The 20445-nt window shown below is 33.1% G+C and overlaps 1 protein-coding gene across 12 annotated transcripts in view; it reads left to right on the top strand.

Annotated features, from left to right (window-relative positions):
- The window catches only part of HERC4 (HECT and RLD domain containing E3 ubiquitin protein ligase 4), a 136245-nt gene that overhangs the window by 1286 nt on the left and 114514 nt on the right, over positions 1–20445 (top strand). For 9 of the 12 annotated variants that reach the window (XM_042960492.1, XM_042960491.1, XM_007095769.3 and 6 more), the window contains exon 2: positions 779–1082. In XM_042960492.1, the coding sequence (XP_042816426.1) occupies positions 857–1082 (226 nt within the window). In that variant the 5' untranslated portion in view covers positions 779–856. Of the gene's footprint in view, positions 1–778; positions 1083–5422; positions 5755–18540; positions 18580–20445 lie in introns of those variants that run through there. The other 3 variants (XM_042960494.1, XM_042960493.1, XM_042960495.1) reach the window with 3 other exon arrangements.

The raw sequence follows: 20445 nt of genomic DNA, 5'->3' as shown, positions 1-20445 counted from the left end.
TGTATAGATAGATACAGATTTCCCCGGGGAAATATTTTTCAATCAGGATTACCACTTATAATAGAAAATGTTGAATTTGGGAGACCATCTTTATACTTAAACTGCATATTTTCTTTTGTATGTGGTTATGTGCGTGGATTTAGTTTTAAATTTAAGTGATGAGGTCACAGGCGATTGTCTTAAGATTGAGGTTTGACGGGAGAGAACCATACTTTTCTGGAAGGCCTATTATTTCAGTAATTAGATCATTTAAATTCTGGGGGATTTAAGGTTTACATAATTGGTTTTATTTTGATTACAAGTAAGAACTAAAGTTGTCTGTTGATGTAGAGGTAGGTATTAAAAGGTTTTTTGAGGGAGATTGAAAGGTTTTATGTTTGTGTAACTGGCAAAATTTTTCACTGTATATATACTTGATTTTGCCGGTTTTATTTCTTGCTCAGGATAAAATTATTTAAAGTGAAGCTAAAATGAATTTCATTAAGGTACTTAATATTTTTGTTAGTCTATCACAAGGTAGCAAAAAGTCAAAACTAGTCCACATGTTTTAAATTTTGCAAAGAATCATGGAGAGTAAACCATTTTCTGCAAATGTTAATGTATGACATACTTTTAAAAATAGAACTGATTGGTTTTTGAAACTGGATAATCCTTAATGTAACATATTATAAAATAGATTCCATGTTTACTATATAGTGATTATTGTAGCCTAGCACTTTAAAGAGCAATTAAACATGTTTCCTTTGAAGTCATATTAACTTTTTTTGTATTTCCTCAGACATAGGGATACCTCCAACTTTCCAGTGTTTCAGAGGAAATTTTGTATTGAAACTGGAAGACCAAAAGAATTACAAACATGTTGTGCTGGGGAAATGCATCTTTTGGACAGCTAGGGTTAGGTGGAATTGATGAAGAAATTGTACTAGAGCCCAGAAAAAGTGACTTTTTTATAAATAAAAAGGTCCGAGATGTGGGATGTGGACTCAGACATACTGTATTTGTTCTGGATGATGGAACAGTGTACACGTGTGGATGTAATGATCTAGGACAGCTAGGTCATGAAAAATCCAGAAAGAAACCAGGTAAGTTGAAAAATTTTTTGTTTACTATTTCTAATAATTGTATCTTGTAAGCTTGAAATGTCAAATAATTTCTCTAGTCCTAAACCCATATTTTTTTTATCAAGCTTTAAAAGCAAATTAGGAGTTAAATATATCCTTTACATTTGCATGCTTCTAAGTACTTAATTATTTTGTGGTTTCTGTTTTTTTAAACTATTATTGTTGTGAACCCTTATTGTATGAAGCTTTGGTTTCAGAACTAATTATGGTGATATAAAACAGTTGAGAAAACCAGCATGCAGTGTGGGTACACTTTTTCTTTAGTATAGAATATATAGGTATAGAGCATATATAGAATGTAGGTCCTGTTTAATAAGTACTATTCAGCCACCTTGGCAGATTTCAATTGCATAATTTACTGTGTTGTTTTCTATACATCAGAGAAAAATAAATAAGATGGAAGCTTGCCTGACATACATCCTAGTTTTTCTATTGTTGTCCCTACTCTAGTATTTTAAATACATAATTTTATTTGGCTTAGTTTGAAATATGTTTTATTCCTCTAATCTCCTACTTTGAGGTAGTAGCATCAGCTATTAAAAGTTTTCTGACTATAATATGTCCTGATTTTGTAGGAGTCATATAAGCCAAATGTAAAATAATTTTTAGTGTAATGAGAATTTTGAGGAATTTGGTCACATTTCACATTTTCTTTTCCTAAATATACGTACGTATTTTAAAATAAGGTATTACCACACTTGGAATTATTGTTGTGTGAATTTTGCTCTCAATTTTGATCAGTCTCTACACTGAAAACTATGGAAAGCTTATGAAAGAAATTGAAGAAGACTCCATTATGATTACTAAAAGTTAATTCTTAAGATGGTAAATTCAGATAAGATAGACCATAGCAGTACTGATTTACAGATTCTTCTTTAACTTCAACAATAATGGCACTTAAGCATTTTCTATGGCAATTATTCTTCTTTACCACTTCATTATTTAAGTGATTGCTATTGTTAGTCTACTTTTGAGAGGTTAATGTAGGTATAAAATAGTAAGATATTAAATATTAAGGCATGTTATTCATCTTTCATGTCATCTCACCACCATGCCAAACCTCACCTTTCTAACTTGTAAATACTGTATAGTTTTCATCCTTTCTTTGTTGGTAGGGTCTTAATCTTTTTCTTTGTGGCTTAATTTGTAATTTAAGTCTTTTGGATGAATGCTAGTAATCCTTAACACAGTAGGTTTAATTATTGCAGAACTCTAAAGGTAAAGTGGCAGCTGTCTTGTATTCCACCTCACTAAGAATATTTTCTGGAATCTTATCAGAATTTCATATCTTAGGTTTTGAGGTTGTCATGTGTAGACATGAATGGTAATTTATTGTTATGTACTTGTTATCACTGCTTCAGAGGCAGATGTATTCTTTACCTTTTTTGTTTAGCTTGGAATGCTGCCTCAAGTTGAGATTTTCATGGTTTTGGGGCTGTTGCTTTTCTTATACCTAACATGCTCCACAGAAATAATTGAATATATTTCTGTATTGCTTTAGTAATTTCTGAGCGGTTGTAGGGCAGATAAAAAGTGCAAAGCCAGCACATAGAAATTGCCAATATAGTTACTGAAGTTTATTAAAGTTTAAAGTTTTTAAATGTTATTAAGCATCTGCTTTGTGTCCAGGGCAAGGGTAGACCCTTTGCAGTAGTAGTCTGTGTCTTTAACAGCTTTTAACTCTGTAGGTAAGATTCTGGGAAACTTAACTAGCCAGAAGAGGTTTTTTTGTGGTCATGTTGACATTGTGATGATTACATTGTGACATTTATATCACTGTATTGATTCATCTTGAAAGCATTATTTGGTAATATAAAATTGGGAGGGTGGGTTTAACCTAATTTACATTACCTATTTAGGATTGCCTCATTGTCCAGGGTACATTCATGGAATATAAAAATGAAAGGCATGAACTTTGTCTTTGAAAAATTTAGAGGCTGGGCTGGGAATTAAGGCATACATAAAATGAAATAGCTGGAGAGAATTGAAAGTTGACATGATATGATATATACCTTGAAACTAGGAAATTTAATTGATGGGAAATGTCATTGTGGGATAAATTAAATATTTCTGGGAGAAAATGAAGTCTTAATTTTAATTCAACCATTGATCACATAACTAGGCAGAAAATAAATCTGGAGCTGAAGTAGTTTAGTTTTAGAGGAGAGGATCCTTATCTTGAGAAAAGCTTTTTACTAGAAGTGTCCAGATTCAGTGATTCATTGATATATATCTGGGTTACAGAGGTAGGAGAAAGTAAAAGTTCAAAAGGAGGTAGTTACTCTGATAGGGACTTTTCTTTTAAGCTTAGTTTTGATTTATGGTGTTTGAGTGGAAACTATTAATGTTTTTTAACTAAAATTATTTCCCTTGGGAATAATTCTTTAATAGCTTTGAATGTACTCCTTGCCCAACTTTTTTTTTTTTTTTTAATTTGTGAGTTTGAGGACTGAATTAAAAGGTAAGGAGTTCTTATTTAATTGGTTTTAAAGTTTTTGGTAATTGAGTGAGTCTGATTGAATTTCTGGAACCACATAATAAACAAAATTCACTTTGTCAGAGCTTTAAACTGACAGAAAGAAAGCAAACAGAAAGGAGGGAGCTAGGAATTGTTTGCTTGTAGAGACTGGCTTATAAATAAGCATACTAAATATTCTGTAATATATGTGAAAGAGAAACAGGTGGCTTCATTAAGGATAAGCTATTCTTGAGAGTTATAACCTACCGAGGACTCAGCCTTATAGCGTAGTAAATAGATTTGACCTGTGGCCTGTTGGGAGAGGTTTCCATTCTGAAAATTTTAGGAACCACATCTGAAGGGTTCACTGATATCCTTTATTATACCAAGAGTATAGATTGTGTCCATGTTCATTTCCGTCCTCTTGTATATGTATATCCCTTGGTATCACTACTAGCTCTGATTATTTCCAGAGAAGTGAACATCTATTTCACTTTCATGTGTGTATTTTTCCTTCATAAGAATTTTTTAAAACCTTTTTTTTTAGCTATTTGCTCTTAATTCATAGGTAACAGGTAAATATATTTGATCTTTAAAAGGCTAGACCAGTCCATCTAAATAGTTTTATTTATATTTCCTTCCAAATTCACTTCTGAAGATTTTAAGATAAAGTATAGGAAGTGTACTTTTCCTAACAAGATCATTTATTCACTGTATATTCAATCATAGGTATTATTTGGTAACCATGGTCCTAATGTTTTGCACATCTATTTCCATTTGTTTCATGTTAGAAACAGTACTATATATTATACTATCATAAATTTGTAAATAATGTGATATAGTTTTTTTTAAAAATCACTGTTTTGGTAGCTTTTCGTGGTTTACAGAGTTCTTTTAGTTAGATTATCTCATTTAATCCTCATAATGATCTTGTATGGTATCTAGGGCAGGTGTTATGGTCCTCATTTGTAAAATAAAGTAACTAAAGTAAAATGAGATTAAGAGACTAACGAGTAGTAGGCTAGCAAATGTTAAGGGACCATGCTAAATCATGTGGTTTTACCTTTATCCCACAAAGGTTTTCCCTGCTGTATTTAGAAGATAAAAGAATATTAACCTGGGAGGAAACTAGTTTCCATCAGTATTTTAATGTAATTCTGAGAGTTAAAAAAAAAAAAAAAAAAAAAAAACAACCTTAAAAATTTTCTCTTTTATAGGTTGTACAATGAAGATACCATGTTTTATTATCTCCTCCCTTCCCATATATAAATTCAGAAATAAGCCATTTTAGGCACTGTATAAGAAGGTTGAGAGTTCTGTTTTCAAGATACAATATTGTGCCAACACAAACTAAAAATTCACATATATGTATTTTTTTTCTGAACTGAAGACTAACTTGATTAGCAAAGTCAGCAACAGATAAAGTTTTGAATAGTATGATAAAATATGTTGTAGCCTATGCTCAACTCTTCTACAGAAGATGTAAAAATCATGAGCATTGATTCTGTTTATTGTATCTCAAAATGGTGATTTCTGCTGTTGAGTCAGTCCAGTGAAAGCATTTTGGTCACATAGCAGTAATTACTTGCTTGCCCTTTTGCTTCTTCATTTTTCTGACTTGCTCTTTCTGTTCATAAAACATAAATCTATAAGTGAACTACTTAAAATATAGTTGAAATTTTAAAAGTAACATACGAAAATGTATAAATATGTGAAATAAAATTATTCACTTAAGAGCAGATTATAAATACCAAATTATCCCACATATTATTGAACCAAAGCATATAATACCAGAGAAGCTTATTATGTTTTATAACTCCTACTTTTCATGATACCTTCTAAGGATGAGAAAGATGTGGATGATTTGAAGACTTGAAAAAAAGTAATTACTTGGGTCAGGAATGGAGGCTTGCTTTGGACACTTTACTTTGAGGAAGGTTAGTGCCCAAGAACACAGTGTCAAGGGTAGGGAAAAAAAAAATCATAATGCAAACAGATGACTACTGTTAGAGAGATGTATAATAATACTTTACTTTGTGTAGGACCCTACATCTGAGGAATATCAAGAGCATTACACAATAACTCATGGTTCCTTTCAAAATGCTTGTGACACAATTTGCAAGAATTATCCTCATCTTAGGGGATAAATTTACGGAGAAATGGCAGCACAAGTTGGTAAGTAACTTGTCAAAACAGCAGGTGACTGGTGAACATCTATAAATTGAATCTGAAAAATTAAGTCTACCAGTCTCCTACCTTATTCACTAAATTGTTCTTATGTTTAGAATTATTTACAATAATATCTTCTATTTGAGGCAGATCAAATACTAATTTGTTTCTTTGCCATTTTATTTGATGGCCTTTTGAAATAAATCATTATTTTACCAAGATGCTTGCATTGTGATACCACTTTGGTACTTCATTATAACCTTGTGTGGTATGAATAATAATATTTGAACAAACTACTGTGGTAACCCAGTCTTTTCTCTTTCTTCTTTTATATATCTCATTCTATATCCCTTTGTTGTCTAATGCTATGCTGTGCTATCCAAGATCCATAGTAACTGCCAGGTGGGATTGATTTGGTGTCAACATTGGAACTTGGATTAGTTATATTGTGTTAAGTCTGCCATGTATCTCTAAGTAGGATGCATTGGTTTGGTGAATGCTTTATAAAACCTTTAACCCTGGAGAAAGCAATAATAGAAGTAGATGCCTAATCTGAGCAGTCTAACAAATAGAGGCGTCTTTAAAGGATTTAGAAATGATTTTTTTTTTCTTTGTTTTTGGTATGCTGGTGTTTTTACTTGATTGGGAGTGAGCCATTTACTTTCCTTGAAAAAACAGGAGTATTGTAGATTTCAGTTTCGTGGTTTGGGCAGGAATCCTTGTAGCAGGTGAAAGCTTAAGTGGTCTAGTTTCCATCATCTCTTTAGTAAGTATTCTTAGGGTTCTGTGTTCCCAGTGTCATAAAAATTAAAGCTCATTTCTCACAGATACATATGTATATTTATAATTGCTTTGAAGAAATAAATCTCACTTCATAGATACTTATAAGTGTCTTCCTAGGCTAGAAAGCGTATCAAGTACCTGGGTATGTATCATACCCAAATTAAAGAATAATCTTTAATCAGGTAACTATTAAAGAAAATCTAATAAGGAACATGTATTCATATGTTGTTGCAAGGGCTTTTTTGTGGTAGGATTGTGTTAGTGAGTAGAAAAGTGGGAAATGTTAGTGAAGAAACCATATTGAAGAGCCCAAGATTTATCTCCTTTTAGCTTCTGTGGGTTCTTTTCATGCTGATGGAATTAAGACAATAATTATTTATTCAGATACATAATCATCTTAATGAATTGTGATAGTTACTTTACATGGAAGAAAAACCTATGCTGTATATAAATGTATTCAATTGGAGTTATTGTTATTAAAAAGGGAATTTTCGGGGCACCTGGGTGACTCAGTTGGTTAAGTGTCTGACTCTCAATTTCAGCTCAGGTCCGTGATCTCATGGGCGTGAATTCAAGCCCCTTATCGGTTCCACGCTATGCATGGAGCCTGCTTAAGATTCATATTCGTTCTCTCTCTCTCTCCCTCTGCCCCTCCCCCTCCTTTCCCGTCCCTCTCCCTCCCCCTCTCCCTCCCCCTCTCCCTCCCCTTCTGCCCCCTGCCCCTCTCCAGCTCATTCTCTCTCAATGTTTGGGAAGTTTCTTGAATATTGGTGGCTCAGTCTTTAAACCATAATATTTAATTTGCATGTAATTATTCTTTTTTCTTCAGTTCTAGGATGGCAGAAATTTAGTTTAGCTTTTCTTCACCTTAAAGAAAATGTTCTAGGGTTCTTTAATGTGTTTTTCACATTATTTTGAAAGATCCTAATTATTTCTTTATTAATATTTAAGCTTAGTTACATTTTATTCCTTTGCTAGGCGTCCTCCTATTCTGAAATAACACATTTTTAGTGTATAGTTTTTTCTAATTATAAAAGTATTTCATATTCTTGGTAGAGAATTTGAAAAATACAGGAAAGTAAAAATCAACTATAATACCATCATGCATAGATAAATACTATGGCCATTTAACACTTTTGCTATACTCATATGTTTGTGATTGCAGACTGGAAGTATGTTCTTATATCTCAATTTTTTTCAGTAACAATTGAATAATAAGTATTTCCCCATGTTTCACAATATTGTTTAGGGGTATTGTTAATGATAATTTAATACTTCATCATTTAAATATAGCAAAATTTGTGTTCTCCTATTTTTCGGAGATACACAATATATATGATATATATATATATAATATAATATATATGCATAATATATATATCAGTTTAGTCTTTATTTGCATCTCTGTTAATTTCTTTACGAAAAAGAACATCTTTAATTTTAGCAAATCTAGAATAAAACAATAACCAATTTATTTTTAAAAATTTAAGTAAGCTTAGTTGTGCCTCACCCTACAAAATTGATAAGCTTAGAAGATATTTGTTAATGAAAGTTTTAAAAATGTATTCATTTGACAAGCTTTTGAATATAATTGATGAATATTATTTAAAGATCTAGAAAGGAAGATAAAACAAGCGCAGAAATAAGTAGAAATGCATCTAATGTGTTAAGTGTTATAAAAGGCATAAACAGAACACTGTGTACAGAGGAATAGTGTAGCTATTTGGAATGGAATGGATTGTAGGTGACTTTTTATAGGGAAGATAGCATATGACCTGGAAGGATATAAGTATTTAAAGGAGGAAAGAATGAAGAGGCTTTATAGGTAGCTTAGCTCAAATGGAAATAGACAAATGGGAGACCTATTAAGGGAATTGTAGTCCAGTTGACTAAAATGTCTGAGAATAGAGAGCAAGAAAGTTAGAAGGTAAAATTGAGGTCAGGTTATAGAATTAATCAAGTTAGGGTTTTAATTGGGTGTATATTCACTGATCGTTTGTAATGGGAATTATCAGGTTTTTATAAAGGAGGGGAGAGAATTTGGAGGTAATCAGTTAGGCTATAATGGTGCCCCTTTAAAACAACAAGGGAGAGGTGCTTGAGTGGCTCAGTGGGTTAAGTGTCCAACTTCAGCTCAGGTCTTGATCTCACAGTTCCTTGTGTTTGAGCCCTGTTTTGGGCTTTCTGCTGTCAGCACAGAGCCTGCTCCCGATCCTCTGTCCTCTTCTCTCTCTCTGCCCCTTTTCTGCTTGAGTGCTCTCTCTCTCAAAAATAAATAAACATTAGGAAAAAAGCAGCAAGGGAGCAGTTAGATCAAGGAGAAATTAGGGAAGCGGAAAGGATGGATAGGCTGTGGTAACCAAATAGAAGTGAACAGTAAGGGTAAAGAGCAGAGCCAGGTGTGATCCTAGGTTGAATCAGTAATTAATATAAATAGGGAATCCAGGAAGGGGAGGAATGTTAATTGTTTTGTTTCAGCAGCGAGAAAATATTTGGTGAAGTGAATTTTGTTTTGAATTTGGTAACCGTATTCAGTGATAAGTGAGAAATTCAGTATTACAAGTGGGGAGAAAGATCAATGCTAAAGGAATGAGATGTTTTATTTCCTCTTCAAAGTAGGCTAACATTCCAACTATATATTTCTCGCTGATTCCAGCCTATCAAGTAATTAACAGTCTGTGAACAATAATTTTGTGTTTTTGGGAGACTGAAGTACCTGGTGATGTAACACCTTTGTAAAATTAAACTTTTTATTGCCAGGGACCATTTGAATTTTATTAATTGGTTAATTTACTTATTTTTGTTTAACTGACACAAACCTATTAATTATGCCTGACTTTATGACTTCCTTCCAGGTTTTACTGGAAACAAAGTTTTTGAAATCACAAGATGGAATCACATAGAAGTTGCTTTTGATTCCACTAATTGATGAAATAATTGTGACTATAAATTGTAAATGTGCTGGCATTTAGGCAAGAGTCCCTAAGAAATGTGTCCTCTGAGATGATGCTGTTTGTTGCTTCTGTGAAAGGGAAATGGGAATGGGACAGGAACAGTCTAAGGCTAAAAGAGAAGCAGAATTAGGAGCATCTGAAAACAATTGGAGCAAAGTTTAGCTGCTTTACCTGTGAGTTATTTGAAGGCTTTGTTTTGTTTTGTTTTGTTTTGTTTTGTTTTAGAATGGCAGGACGAAACTCAAGTAGAGCTTAGATTGCTTCCCATAATTGGTCCCAAGTATTTATCACTTAGCAAATGTATACTTTGTGATTTCTGATTCAGGGATTGCTTACCTATAGATTGCGTAAGTAGGCTTTCTAACAGAAATGGACTTCATGGACCTACACTTATCTTCTGGAAGTAATTAGGTAAAAGCCTGACAGGTTGGTGTTACCTCTGTCTGAACATAGGTCTATTTCTGCACTGAGTTGAGGAATTGAGTAAGTCTCTGCAACTGGAAATGTGGAGGGAAGGGAATACTTTAGAAGTTGGTATGATAATGTAAAGGGAGAAGAAAGATGCAAACCTCATTACTGGAGAGAAATTTAATGAGAAGTATTATTTGGAATATATTTAGATATGGAATATTGATGTTTAAAAATAATAACGGTAACTACCATTATGTGCCAGGCACTGTGTTACATCCTTTATATGTTATCCCAGAATCCTAAAACCACCCTGCCAGGTACATATTAGCACAGTCTTGCTGTTGAGGGTAAATAAAACTTTAAGACGCTAAATAACTTGTCCAAAGTCAAAATTAAAATGCAATGAAAATAAGAACCAATTAGATGCCAATAATGGAAGAAAAGACACCATTTGTAATAGCAAGAGAAAGATAAAATGACCCAGGAATAACCTAAGAAATGTGCAAGACTACTGAAGAAGACCTGAAAGCATTTCTAAGGGATGCAAAAATTTTAAGCAAATGGAAACCACATTTGTAGGTAGGAATATTCAACCTAAGCAAATCTGTCAGTTTTCTCTAAAATTAGTCAATTTAAGGTGATTGTAATAAAAATACCAAGTGTTTTTTGTTGGGGGGGGGAGGGAGGAGAGCTAAATAAGTGGATTCTCTTGGTCTTATGGAAAAAATAAAGCAGCTCAGGAAAACTGAAAAATAAGAACAGAAATATGTAACTAGATAATAACATTTTATTTTTAAAGTCTTAATAGTTAAAACTGCCTCACAAGTACGTATCAAACCACGAAAACAATATAAAGCCCAGACATAGACCCAAATCACCTCAAATCAAATGGGGAAAAAATTCAAGTGGGACTATTCAGTAAATAATCTTGGAATAAGTAGGAACATCATCTAGGGAACAAAAAAAATTGGATTACTGCCTCATGCCATGTATATATTTGGGTAAATTCCAAATGAATCAGGTTAAATGTAAAGACTGTGATGATAAATGTGCTCAAAGAAAACATGGACAATTTTGTTTATTATTTTGGAGTAAGGAAAGCCTTTCTGACTGAACTGTGAAGATGTATAGAAAAGTAAACTACATGAAAAAAATTTTGTTAGGTAGAAATCACCGTGTAAACAAGTTAAAAGATGAATGGGAAAATATTTACGACTCATTACAATAAAGAATGCTAATTTCCCAGATATGAAACAGTCCTAGAAATTGATAAGATGAAAACAATCCAGTAGCAACATTGTCACAGGATATGAACAGGCAGTTTACAAAAAGGGAAACATTTTACAAATGACTCTTAAATGAATACTCTTCAATCTCATTCACATTAAGAGAAATGCAGAATACTACACTGAGGTACCATTTTTTTTTACATATCAGGTTAGCAAAAATCCTTAACTTTGATAATATAGTAGACCCTCCAGCCCACATCCAGGGTTTCACTTTCTGAGATATCAGTAACCCACGGTCATCTGCAGGTCCAGAAGCAGATGTTCCTCCTGATGTCAGAAGGTCAGTAGTAGCCTAATGTTATGTGCCTACATCATCCACCTCATTTCATTTCATCGATAGGCATTTTATCATCTCACATCTTCACAGAAGGGTGAGTACATTGCAATTAAGATGTTTTGAAAGAGGGAGAGACCACATAACTTTTATTGCAGTATGTTATAATTGTTCTGTTTTATTATTAATCTCTTACTGTGTCTAATTTATAACTTAAACATTATCCTAAGTATCTATAGGAAAAAACGGTATATTCAGGGTTTAGTACTATCCATGGTTTCAAAATGGCATCCATTGGGTCTCAGAATATATCCCCCGTGAATAAGGATGGGGGGAATGCTATATACTCTGTATGGTGAGGCTGTCAGTAAACAAGTGTTCATAGGTTGTTGGTGTAAACTGATAAGCATTATGAGGGTATTTTGCTAGTATGTGTTAGAATTGCAAATGCACATACTTTTTCTTCAAGAAGTGCAAGAATATAACTTGTGCTCTGATAACTCCATTTGTGCCTGTACAAAATGACACATTGACATATTACTGAAACATTGTTAATAATAGAAAAAGATTAGAAACAGTCTCGTGACTGTCTGTTGGGAACTGGTAAAATAAATTGTTCAATCAATGTGTTGTAATACTGTGTAGTTGTGAAAAGAGTAAAGGAATTTTCTGTGTACTAATATGTAAAGATTTCTAAAATACATTAAGTAAAAAGAGCAAGGTACAGAACATTGTATAGAAAGCTATATTTTAGATAAAATGTGAAAAAATGTACATTTGTATTTGCATATAGATACATTAAAATAAACCCTGGAAGAATACATATATCTAATAACAGTGGTTACCTTGGTGCAGAGGTAAGATAAGGGCTGAGAAGTAAGTAGGTTGGTGGAGGACATGGATGGTAGACCTAGATTTCTACTGCATACCCCCCCCCCCCTTTTTTTTTTAACAATGTAAATCTATATTATTCTTTAATTCATTTTTTAAAGGGTAGGCTCTGGAATTAGAGTGCTTAGATACAAATTCTGAATTCTGACTCTTATTTCTTAGCTATGTTATCTTGCACATATTGCTTAGCCTTTCTGCACCTAAGTATTCTTTTCTGTTAGGATAATCATATCAAATTCCTAGGGTGGTTGTAAGGATTAAGTGAGATAACACATAAAAGTGAAAAGAACAATGCCTGGCATGTCATGAGTGTTCTAAATGTTTCTTAAAAGAGAAATACCCTTAATATTAGAGTGGGAATTTAACTTTAGGTCTGCCTTACACTGAAGTGGGTTATATGCTATTTCCATATTTGCCTTTACGTAGGCAATACATATCTTTCCATTTATAACAAAACTTCAGGCATTTATTCAACAATTGTGCCTTCCAGTTAATGTCCCAGACATTGCATCAAGCATGAAAATACTTCTTTACGTTTAGGGTTCTATTACCTTGTTGGAGCTCATATTTAAAAATTAGGCCAAAATTTCAAAAAAAATGTTATGTTTGTGATACTTACAGGTAATGCTATATTAGAGCACAATATAAAATGAATTGGATTCCTTTACCATTAGACTTAAAGATGTAATGATACAGAAAAATAAAAGAATTATAGATGCTTTTTTTGTTCCTGTAGGAAGTACGTAAATGGTAGAGGTTAGATTTATCATTTATTTTCAAAAGTTAATTCAGTGATGAATAATTAGAAGATGTCTTAGTCCAGTCAGATCACTGCCATAAAATTAGTATATTGTGAGGGGCTTAATAAATAACATGTGTATTTCTCATGGTTCTTTAGGCTAGTCATTCTAAGATTAAGGTGCTAGCAGATTTGGTGTCTGGGAAGGACTTGCTTCTTGGTTCATAAATGGTCATTTTCTCACTGCCTTCAAATGGCAGAATGGGTGAGGGAGCTCTCTGGGAAAGGGCACTAATCTCATTCATGAGGGCACCATGACTGCAAGACAGAGAAAATCAAGGAAGACAAATATACATATTTCTGAAATTATAAAACTTATAAGATGTGGAGAAAAGAGGAACATTTAAATGGAAACAGTTGTACTGTAAGTTATCCATCTCCATCTCTCCAAAACAAACTACAAAAACAACTCTTCTTTATTAATGTTTCTTGAATTCACTTAGGTTCAAACCTTAGATTCATCTTAGGGTCTGCTTCCTAGTCTGGAACACCAACATTGACTCAGTTGCCAAATCTTACTGATTGATATTTTAGTAACTCTCTGTCTTGTCTGTCTGTCTGTCTGCCTTTCTTTGTTTCTTTTTTCTTTTTCCTTTTTCTTTTTTTTTTTTTTTTTTTTGCAAAAGGCTATTTGACCTTGAGCTAGTTATTTTAAACTCTCAGACCCTTAGCTTCCTCCTATCTCAAGCTAAAATTCTTTTTTTTTTTTCCTAGTTAGACCATTACTATCTGTGCAAAAACAATGGCAATAGCTTTTCTGCTGATATCCCTGCTCCGGTCTATCCTTTTTGGTAATTCCAGGTTATTCTTTCTATGGCATATTTCCATTTCTGTCTCTTGAATATTGCTCAGCTGAAGGACGATCCTGTATCATTGTGGTCACTCTTGTAAGAACTCAGATCAAATATTTTGTGCAGTGTCAAGTACAGTTATGTGGCATTCAGTAAATTAAATTGTATTATTGTCTTCCTGTTATATTGAATTATTTGGATAAAAATCTTCTCTACCATGTCAGTTCTTAAAGGGTAGAAACCTTGAACACTTTAGCTTTAGTACTATAGTGACAACACTATGGTACACACAGAAGAAACCCAGGGGGTTGTTGAATGAACACGTGATCAGTGTATTTTATTGGATGTACCATAGGAAGAGAAAATTGTAGGTTCTTTGAATAAGCTTGATGGCCATCAGCTGTGTTTTAACCAAAATTAGAAAACTTAAAATTGTAAGAATATACATGTTTCATATGATATGGTAAAGTGTGGCCATAAGAGGAAACAAGAATGAGGGTTGGAAGAAGTTTATCGTATTCAAGTAGGTCCCAGAGAGAGAGGATCAGATGCCACAAAGCCATAGGGGAGAACACTAGGGTAGTCAGGAAGCAGAAGACAAGAGCATAGGGACATCTTAGTTCGTGGCTTTTATTGGGGTTTTCTTGGGAAAGGCAAGACTGGGCAGAATAACAGTTTGGATTGGCTAGTTTGGTTAATTCCTCCAGGCTTTGGGCTAAAAGGGTTGGTTCTTAGTTTCCTCGTCCCTGGCCCTGGGGTGATTTAGGGTGAGGGAGGTACTGGCTTGGTGTGTGAGAGTTAGATAAGGAGATAGTTGGTAGTATAAACTCTGGACTGGTTGGTTTGCATATGAACAGTGTGCTGGTAGGCAAGTTGTTATCTTTAGGAATTAGTCCTGGGAATGGCCATCTCTTCTGGGGTCTGTAAGTCTCTTGCTCCCCAAATGTCAGTGTTAAGAATGCAGAAATCAAGAAAATATAGTTAATGTAATTGGCCCTGTGATGAATAGGTGCCATCTATACCAATGAAGACTCTAAGAAAACACAAAATAAAAACTCTGGTAATATATTGAGGGTTCATTCTTGCTTGTCTTAAAAAGAAAGTTAAAGCAACTGTTTGATATTTATGTTGGGGACTTTACATTTCAACTTCTTTTCTCTTCAAAGCAATTAATTGCAGTGGTTTCCAGACATCCAGAAAGGACTTTTCTAAAGAAAAATGTTGTAAAGCCATAAGTATTCACAAAATTTTAAGTAATTTTGAAAATAAATTATTAAAACATTAATACCTTGTTATTTAAATGTTAAAAGCACAATAGTTCAATAAATAGGGAAATGTTTATATTTAGTGCCTTTATCTGTGAAGTAGGGATGATGGTACACACCTGCCTCATGGTGTTATGAGGATTAAATGAGATTACATATTTAACATAGTGCCAGGCACATAAGCTCTTTATGTATGTTAACTGTACACCTGTAGGTAGTAGAATGCATGAAAGAGTTATGAACTTGTAAACATATCCATCATAAAGAATTTTGTAATCTAATTAGTTATAACTCTAATTTTATGATATTTTTTATTGTGGGCTGTCAACTGAGACATGTAAATTACTTTATGTTAACTTTAGATTTTATCTGGGAACTCATTAAAATGTTTTGGTGACTATAGGTTGTATCATTCCAAATTCCTATTGGTAGTAATTTTAGAGAATAAACATTTTCATTTAACTTTCAGTTTCAGTTTTTATTTAGTTTAGACATTTAGTTTTATTTCTTTAATTCTTGATTTGTTTTATATTTTATTGTTATGTGCATTATATTGCAAATCCTTTACAAAGTGTCAATAAACAATAATTTCACTTTAAGAAGAGAGAAGTATATGCCTTGAGTGAAGTAGCCTTGTGGTTATTATTTCTGTAACAAAATTAGTAATATGATTATGTAAAAAGAAAAAAAAACACTATAAATTATTTATTGGTGCTGTGCACTAATCCCAAGTGATTAATGTCCTAATCTTTAAAAAGTCAAGATCATAGGGGCGCCTGGGTGGCTCAGTTGGTTAAGTGTCTGACTTTGGCCCAGGTCATCAGCTCACAGTTCGTGGATTCAAGCCCCACATCAGGCTCTCAATGCTGACAGCTCAGAGCCTAGAGCCTTCTTCGGATTCTGTGTCTCACTTTCTCTCTGCTCACCTGTGCTCTCTTAAAAATAAATAAACATTTAAAAAAATTAAAAATCAAAATCATGAAATGCATCAACTACATGTATAGTTATTTAAATAATAAGAGAAGTAAAAGCTACTTGTAGATAACTAGTATTGACAATTTAGTATTTATTTTTTCAGTATTTTCTCTGCATATACATTGGGGCTGTGTGTGATATATTTTTAAATAAGAATGAAATTATATAATACTTTTAAAATTTTGTGGTATCTTGCAAACTTAAAATTTTTAGAGTCAGTTTTTTAGTGTACTTTCTTTTGCTCTAGTTAGAGTTTTGAGTTATTTGGAGAGAAGGGAAAAGGAAACCTATATTTATAGCAACTAATGAGGCATGGTAGGACAGAGGATTTTGAAACTTAAGCTCTGATAGAATTAAACTTTTAGTAAGAAATTGAAATGGTACTTCTTGAAATTAGCTATTTAACAATGTATATTCCTTCGGACCTCAGTTTTAAATTGTTATCAAATTGCTATGCTTGTTGCTATTCATAACAATATTGTTTTTTAGACCCTGATAACTTGAACAATATCAGCAAAGATTTTTGTTCCCTGTATAAAACATTGATAGTTGTTCAGCCTTTGTTGGAATTCTTTCTTTCTTTCTTTCTTTCTTTCTTTCTTTCTTTCTTTCTTTCTTTCTTTCTTTCTTTTTCTTTCTTCCTTCCTTTTCCTTCCTCCCTTCCTTTTCCTTCCTTCCTTCCTTCCTTCCTTCCTTCCTTCCTTCCTTCCTTTAAATATATGTAGAACTTCATTAAACTTGACCACATTAAGAGTTAATAATTGTGGGAGTGCCTGGGTGGCTCAGTTGGTTAAGCAACTGACTTCCGTCTCAGGTCATGATCTCACGGTTTGTGGGTTTGAGCCCCGTGTCAGCCTCTGTATTGACAGCTCAGAGTCTGGAGCCTGCTTTAGATTCTGTGTCTCCCTCTTTCTCTGTCCCTACCTGCTTGTACTCTCTCTCTCTCTCTCAAAAATAAATAAACATTAAAAAAAAAAAAAAAGGATAATTGTGGACTTGGATCAGTTGTAATTGTACTTTCATACCACATAGTCCCTGATTTATGAATGAATGGTGTTTTTAAAAACCAAATTTTTCTTTGCTTATAGAAATATTGCTAGATCATAAGTAGATTTTCAAACTAATCTTTAAAATAATTCTAACTATAATAATCTATCAGTAATTATATTTAATTGACCTTTATAGTATTTTCTGTCGAAAAATTCATTTGAGTTTTAAATTTGGATGTCAAAAATTTATCTCTACCCTTCATGGCTTGTTTAGCTCTCTTACTTTATCTGTTCCAGAAAGCCTAAGAAAGATATATGTGGGCATTTAACTTAACTATAGATCATGGTTTAAAGGTAAACAGTACCTGACTATACCTTGTTTCTTCTGTTACTTCAGGTTAGTTATTTCCTTAGAGTTTTGAGGGTCATTTATAAGTTGAGGGTTAGCTATACTTGGAAAAAAGCCTTTTATTTTTTCTGATTACCAAAATGATACATGTAATCTTTTTTTTTTTATAGAAATATATGATTTAAAAAGTGGAAGCCACTTTACCCTGACATTCTAAAGCTGACTACTACTATTTGTTTATATTTTTGTATTTTTTATACCTATATAAAAGTACGCAATTCTCTGTATATACAAAAGTTTTGTGGTTTTGCTTTTTCATTTAGTATATTTCTGTTTTTTTCATGTTAGTATACATTCTTTTTAATAGAAGCATCAATTTTTTTCTTCCAAATTTTTGTTTAAATTCTAGCTAGTTAACATATGTAATATATTGGTTGCAGGAGTCAAATTTAGTGATTCATCACTTAGATATAACTCCCAGTGTAGGAGCATCAATTTGTATTACATGAATGTTCCATAATTTATGTACCTACCTGTTATTGGAAATCAGGTTATTTCCTGTTGTTGTTTTTTCCCCAGGTACAAAATGTAATTCAGTAAACATTATTTTATAGTAAATCCCTAAAATGAAAGTTTCTGGGTCAGAGGCATGTATGTTAAAAATTAAAATACATATTGCCAACTTTTATTTGGCTTATATTTTGAAGATTGTTTAGAGAACTATCCTTCGCCAATTCTTTAAATACTTTTTTCCATTTATTTTAATCTTTTGACATGGAAATAATGTAATTGTAAACTAGAAACTTCCAAATTTTAAAATCAATTACCTGTGATTGAATTATTCAAAATAAATTATTTCTTTCTTTGGTTTGCCTAGAAAACAGAGATGGTAATACTTGGCCAAGTTGACAGGAATGTTTTGAACCTAAAAATATTTACCCAGGTGTATTCATTTGCTAGGGCTGCCATACAAAGTATGACAAACTAGGTGGCTTAAGTAACAGAAATGTATTATCTTACAGGTCTAGAGGCTAGAAATCCAAGATCAAGGTGTCAGCAAGGTTGGTTCCTTCTATAAGGCCTCTCTCCTAGTTTCTGGTGGTTTGCTATCAGTCTTAGGCATTCCTTCATATGGTATTTTCCCTGTGTAATTGTGACCACATTTTCCCTTTTGAAGATTTAGGGACCTACCCTCCTCCCCCGTATGACCTCATCTTAACTAATTATATCTTCAATGACCCTGTTTCTAAGTAAAGTCACGTTCTGAGATACTGGGGATTAGGACTTAAACATATGCATTTAGGGGAGAACACAAATTATCCTGTAACAACAAGATTTTGATATCTGTAGGTGAAAGAGGATACAGAGTAACATAATGTTTATATTTTCCTTCAAATTAGATGTTTTAGAATTTTGAATAAGAAGTAGTTTTTAAGAGATGCTAGTTGTGAATATGTTACTATAATGGTGTTTCTGTAGTATTTATTGCCTTTAAATCCAAAAAGCAATAACATTTTTTTTTTGAGAAGACCGTATATTCTTTACTGTTTATTTTTGTTTACAAGATTCTCAGAACATATTATTGATGATTATATCTTAGTATCAGGTTTAAACCCTGGTTAGCAAAGACTCCTAATAGACCATCTTGTGTATTCTGTGATTGGTTGCTAAGAAGTGTGTATGTGTACTGTTATTAAATCAACCTAGGTTGTAGTCAGTTAATACCCATGAGGCCTTTTTATGGTCATTCCTGGACATGCACATATGCATTGCTGCAAAATAGTTGGGTCTCCTGACGTGTGCATTCCCAGCTGACATTCAGCAAAGCAGTGCTCTGCCTTCTTGTTTCAGCTCTCATACTGTAAACAAGTATCCTTTTGTACCACATTTTTTATGTTTTTGTACTTTTCTTGGTCATTTCACTGTTTAAAATGACCTCTGAGCATAATACTGAAGTGCTGTCTAGTGTTCCTAAGCACAAGAAGGCTGTGATAATACATTGGGGCATGAGTTAGGGTGCTGTTGGCTGTGAATTCAGTGTTAGTGAATCAACAGTATATAAGATGTCTTTAAGCAGAAACACATATAAAACAAGGTTATGTGTTGATCAGTTTATGAAAATGTGATCAGTTTTCTGGGAGCCTAATCCTGTATTATCCCTAGGGGCAGTGTTTCGTATTTGCTGAGCAAGTATTTGTGGTAACTTTATAGAACATAACTATTGCCAATAATGAGAATTGATTATATTCTCAAGTAGACTAAATAAGCAGACAAAGATGGTAAGTGGAACAGTTATGGAGTTTCCTAGAAGGATGGTGCAGTGAAATCCTCAATATTTAACATAAGTTTTCTTCATACATTGTGCAGAATTTTGCACCAGCCTTTAAAGAGGATACAAAAGAAGTCTGGAGTCCCATCTTTGTAGCTTTTATTTTTCTTTTTGTAGCTTTCATTGACTACAAATATAAAATTGAGAATGCAGAATTTTTCATTTTCTATTCATAGTGACAAAAGAAAATTGACAGAGAAAGATGTTTCACAATTATTAGACAAATCAGAAGGTGAATGTAGGTATCATCACTGTATGATGATAATGAAATTGTACAAGTGAACTCTTAAACAGTGAGTCTGGAGATGATATTCTACATGAATTTTCACAAACTCAAGAATTGGCGAGTATATTTTTTAGGTCCCAAAGGAAATAGGTTAGTTTTTCAAGAGGAAGGATTTTATCATATAACATTTTGCATCAAGAACCTGGACCTATCCTACATTGCTAAAAGGCTGTGCAGCATTATTCTTTCTTCTTTTATAATATTTGCAAACTGAGAACAAACTGAGGGTTGATGGGGTGGGAGGGAGGGGAGGGTGGGTGATGGGTATTGAGGAGGGCACCTTTTGGGATGAGCACTGGGTGTTGTATGGAA

Source organism: Panthera tigris, chromosome D2 (assembly GCF_018350195.1).
Source record: "Panthera tigris isolate Pti1 chromosome D2, P.tigris_Pti1_mat1.1, whole genome shotgun sequence".
Taxonomy (NCBI): Eukaryota; Metazoa; Chordata; class Mammalia; order Carnivora; family Felidae; genus Panthera; species Panthera tigris.
This window is presented reverse-complemented; position numbering and strand designations above follow the sequence as displayed.